This window comes from Amaranthus tricolor, chromosome 16 (assembly GCF_026212465.1).
Source record: "Amaranthus tricolor cultivar Red isolate AtriRed21 chromosome 16, ASM2621246v1, whole genome shotgun sequence".
NCBI classification, from domain to species: domain Eukaryota; kingdom Viridiplantae; phylum Streptophyta; class Magnoliopsida; order Caryophyllales; family Amaranthaceae; genus Amaranthus; species Amaranthus tricolor.
Genome location: NC_080062.1, coordinates 2,292,153 through 2,295,780, shown reverse-complemented (window position 1 = coordinate 2,295,780; position 3,628 = coordinate 2,292,153). Strand labels below are relative to the sequence as shown.

Below are 3,628 nucleotides of genomic sequence, written 5' to 3'. Positions count from 1 at the left end.
ATTTTTTTTTAAGATTTGTTACATAAATTTATCTTCTCTTTAATCTTATTCACTATTCCTTAGACATTCGTTGATGAAATTAATGATGTACACATTAATATATCAACTTTTCAAATAGGCAAAAGCTCACGAAAAGACAATTTAATTTTGTAAAGAAGAAGACAAAAAATATGAATTGAAGAAAATGATGAGAACTAATTTCATTAATGAAAATATAGCAAATACGAATAAAAATGAAAATTATAGCAACTTAGAAGGAAGCGAGTATTGAACACATAACACATGCGCAATCATTCAATATAAACAAAAGAATACTAGAATGAAAGCAAAACAAGTACTCAAAAGAAAATGATCCTCACATTAAACCTTATTCGTGGAAAATCAAACCCATTACATTGACAAGAAATACACTCCCTCTCAAGGGGTACGGGTGATCAGTTCACTACCTCTCTTCAGGACTCTGACTTTGTGCAGAAAACTAGACTGATGACTATGACATTGACAAGAAATACTACAAAAACATAATAATACAACCAATCAACCAAAACCATTCCCTAATTACCCTAAAAAAAAAACTCATTAAACACTTGTTTATAACCTTAATTACTTCTTAATTAATACTACTTGATTAATTTAGTCGGTAAAATTAGGGATACATGCCCCAGGGAGAGTGGCCTTAGCATCAGGAGAAGGCTCAACACCAGGATGAGGCTCAACAGGCTTACAAAGAAGCTCCTTAGGCAAATCACCCTTTATTCCTTTCAAGTAAATTGTGTAGAAAATCTTGAATGGGTACACAATTTGTTGCAATTTCACCTGCCCATAAGCACCTTCAAAAATACCCGACCCGCCTGTTATGGCTAAGTATGAATCCCCAAAGGTTAAGTATGCACCTTGGAGTGAAAGATGACCATAATCTCCTAAGTGTAAGCTGAATATTGCTTCATATCTATCTCCATTCTTTTCTGGTTTGTTTTGGATCAAAATGCATATTCCTGCTGATATTCCTAGCCTTTTCTGTAGATCACTGGTGTAAACCTGTTCATTAGCACAAATCATTACCATTATTAATCAAATTAATGAACAGATGGGAATATTATAATTTATAAAACATGTTCATTAACACAAGACATCAACATTGACAACGCTAAGCAGGGGAGGAGCAAAAATTGGCAAATAATCTTTAAGACTTGTGTGCTTTTAATGAAATGTTGTTTCATATCAAAACCTTCGATCACCTACTCATGTTGACCCGTAGTTTGTAAATTATGCATCGTTCAACATGTGAAGCCCTATGTTTTCAAGGGCTTTGTATGATTAGACATGTTACATCATTATACCCAGTATTTTCCGCTCATAGGAAACAATGATCTGGGTCTGAGAAGAAAAATACGATGCTCATACCCATAAAGGAGAGTGCGGTCAAAGAGTTCCTCAGCTCAAGAAATATCTTCAAGGATCAGACATGTTACACATATTTAATAAATCACAATAAACATGCTCTTTTTCTTTAAAATAGTTCATTTTTCATTTTCATGTATGAGCCTTTTCAAATAAATAAAGCAAATTTAAAAAAAACATGGAAAAAATATATTTTTTCCGTCCCATTGAAATTGTAATATTTACTTTCAAAATCTCTCACATTTAGCACAATGCTGCAATCTCAAATCTCAATGGAATGTTGAACTCAACAATGCCCCAACCAACAACTCCCTCAAAAAGGGTAAAAAGGTTATATGGAGCTCTTTTTCTTACATGTCCAAATTAAAGTAATTGGATTATTCTATTTATGTGCACTCAGACAAAAGTCCAAAACAAGAGGATACTTTACTTAGTTTATTAACATTAAACACATGTTGCTAAGCATCTTACAACTGTTTTAATGTTTTAGTTGAATAAAATAGTAATTACTTTATTTGGATACTTCCAACCAATCTCCATGGACAACTCACAAGTCTAATCACTTTCTTTGTTCCTCATTTTAAAACATGAGTATTATCGATTCTAGACAATGATTCCAATTGATCAAGAAAAACTATATATCTCACAATGAGATCAATTTTTTTTGCATTTTCTATTGTGCTATGTTTCACGAAATTTATACTTTTTATATTATTTCTTTTAATTTTTATTTATATATTTAATATCTTTTAATCTTATTTAGATATTTCTTTCACTTTCTATAAAACCTCTCTTTTAACATCACTTTACTTGTAACATCACATTTTCCTTGATATTCAACATGAAATTATTACAAATGTTGCGGGAATAATTCTTAATATCTCTAATCACGCCACAATAAAAATTGAAAGAAAATAAATACTATTAAAATTAAAATGACACCAACCAAACAAAATCTAACTTACTACAAAAATAAAAAATACAAATTATGATTAATCAAAAATAGTACTTCATATTTACGCTTAGGATGCGAGTAGTAAATTTAAAAAATTATCAATAACAGCATATAATTGAAAAACACGACAAACTTCATAAGAAGAAAAAAAAAAGAGTGTAGATAGTAACTAGTTCAAATCAAGTAAAGTAAGAACAAAAAGAAGAAAAGGACACCTTGTTGGTGAAAGGAATCAAATCACCAAGTGCAAAAACAGGTTTCTTGCTAAGTTTAAGCACTGCAGGGCTTTCACGATCACGCTCATTGATCTCATAAACACTAAATTCATGAACTTTTACATCTGCTAACCATAAAATTGAAATGTTAGAAAATATAACCCAAATTGTAATTTCATAAAATAAAATTTACAAATTCATACAATCCATACTTTCGGATGAATCAGAAGAGCTTCTGCAAGTAAATGATCTTGTGGGTTGTTGATGAACAGTGTTGATTTTCAGTGATTTAGTAAGATTATACCCAGAAGATTTGACCCCAATTTGACCTAATTTTAGAGAAGAAAATGCAAGAGATTTAGGGATTTGAGAGGTTTTAAGAGATGAAGAAATGGAGTTAGATAAAATTGAAGATGATACAGCCATGATTTATTATTGGGTTTCTTTGCAGAAAACTGTGTAATAGAGAAAAAGATGTTTATGGAGAAAATTTGATGATCAAAAGGGGAAGAAATTGGTGAGTATAAATAGAGAAAAAGAGAAAAGTGGAGATGTGAATAAAAAAGCAAAGTGATTATTGTTACTTTGAAGAGGTTGGTATGAAAAAATTTACGTCCGGGTGTCTTTAGAACGATGTCACACGAATCTCGAATCGCGAATCGAAAAAAGTGAATTAGATTCGGTTTTGAGTTACTTTTGACAAACTTGAACGAATCAAGAATTTAAAAAAAGAATTAGTTAGCAAATCATGTAATGCTAGTTTAGACCGGTGAAACATATTTGTTAGTTAGATCGACTTTTGAATTCGTGATTCACTCAAACGATTCAAAAATAACCTAAAATCGACCATAATTTTCTTTTTTTGATTATCGAGGCGGTTAGCAAATCATGTGACACTGATTTACAATATGCCTCAAAATATTTAATTAATAATTTTATTAATATTGAATAATTTAATATTCACTAATTTTCATCGTATGTGTTCGTTAATATATTAAATAATATACTCAACGAGATGTTATTTAACTTTCCATCACGTGACACTGATTTAGGCTAT

At 30.5% G+C, this 3,628-nt stretch overlaps 1 protein-coding gene across 1 annotated transcript; it reads right to left on the bottom strand.

The window, feature by feature from the left end:
- Window positions 1-338: 338 nt before the first annotated feature.
- On the bottom strand, window positions 339-3,146 carry LOC130802313 (allene oxide cyclase, chloroplastic-like). The gene is made up of 3 exons (XM_057666270.1): window positions 2,784-3,146; window positions 2,572-2,696; window positions 339-1,038 (listed from the first exon to the last, which is right to left on the bottom strand). The coding sequence occupies exons 1-3, from the start codon at window positions 2,995-2,997 to the stop codon at window positions 634-636; spliced, it is 744 nt and encodes a 247-aa protein (XP_057522253.1). The 5' UTR covers window positions 2,998-3,146; the 3' UTR covers window positions 339-633.
- Window positions 3,147-3,628: the final 482 nt, after the last annotated feature.

Coding starts and splice junctions, on each gene's coding strand:
- LOC130802313 (XM_057666270.1), bottom strand. CDS start 2,997: ATGGCTGTATCATCTTCAATTTTATCTAACTCCATTTCTTCATCTCTT. Junction 2,697..2,783: donor CTCTTCTGATTCATCCGAAA/GTATGGATTGTA, acceptor TATGGTTAGCAG/ATGTAAAAGTTCATGAATTT. Junction 1,039..2,571: donor TGATTCCTTTCACCAACAAG/GTGTCCTTTTCT, acceptor GCTAATGAACAG/GTTTACACCAGTGATCTACA.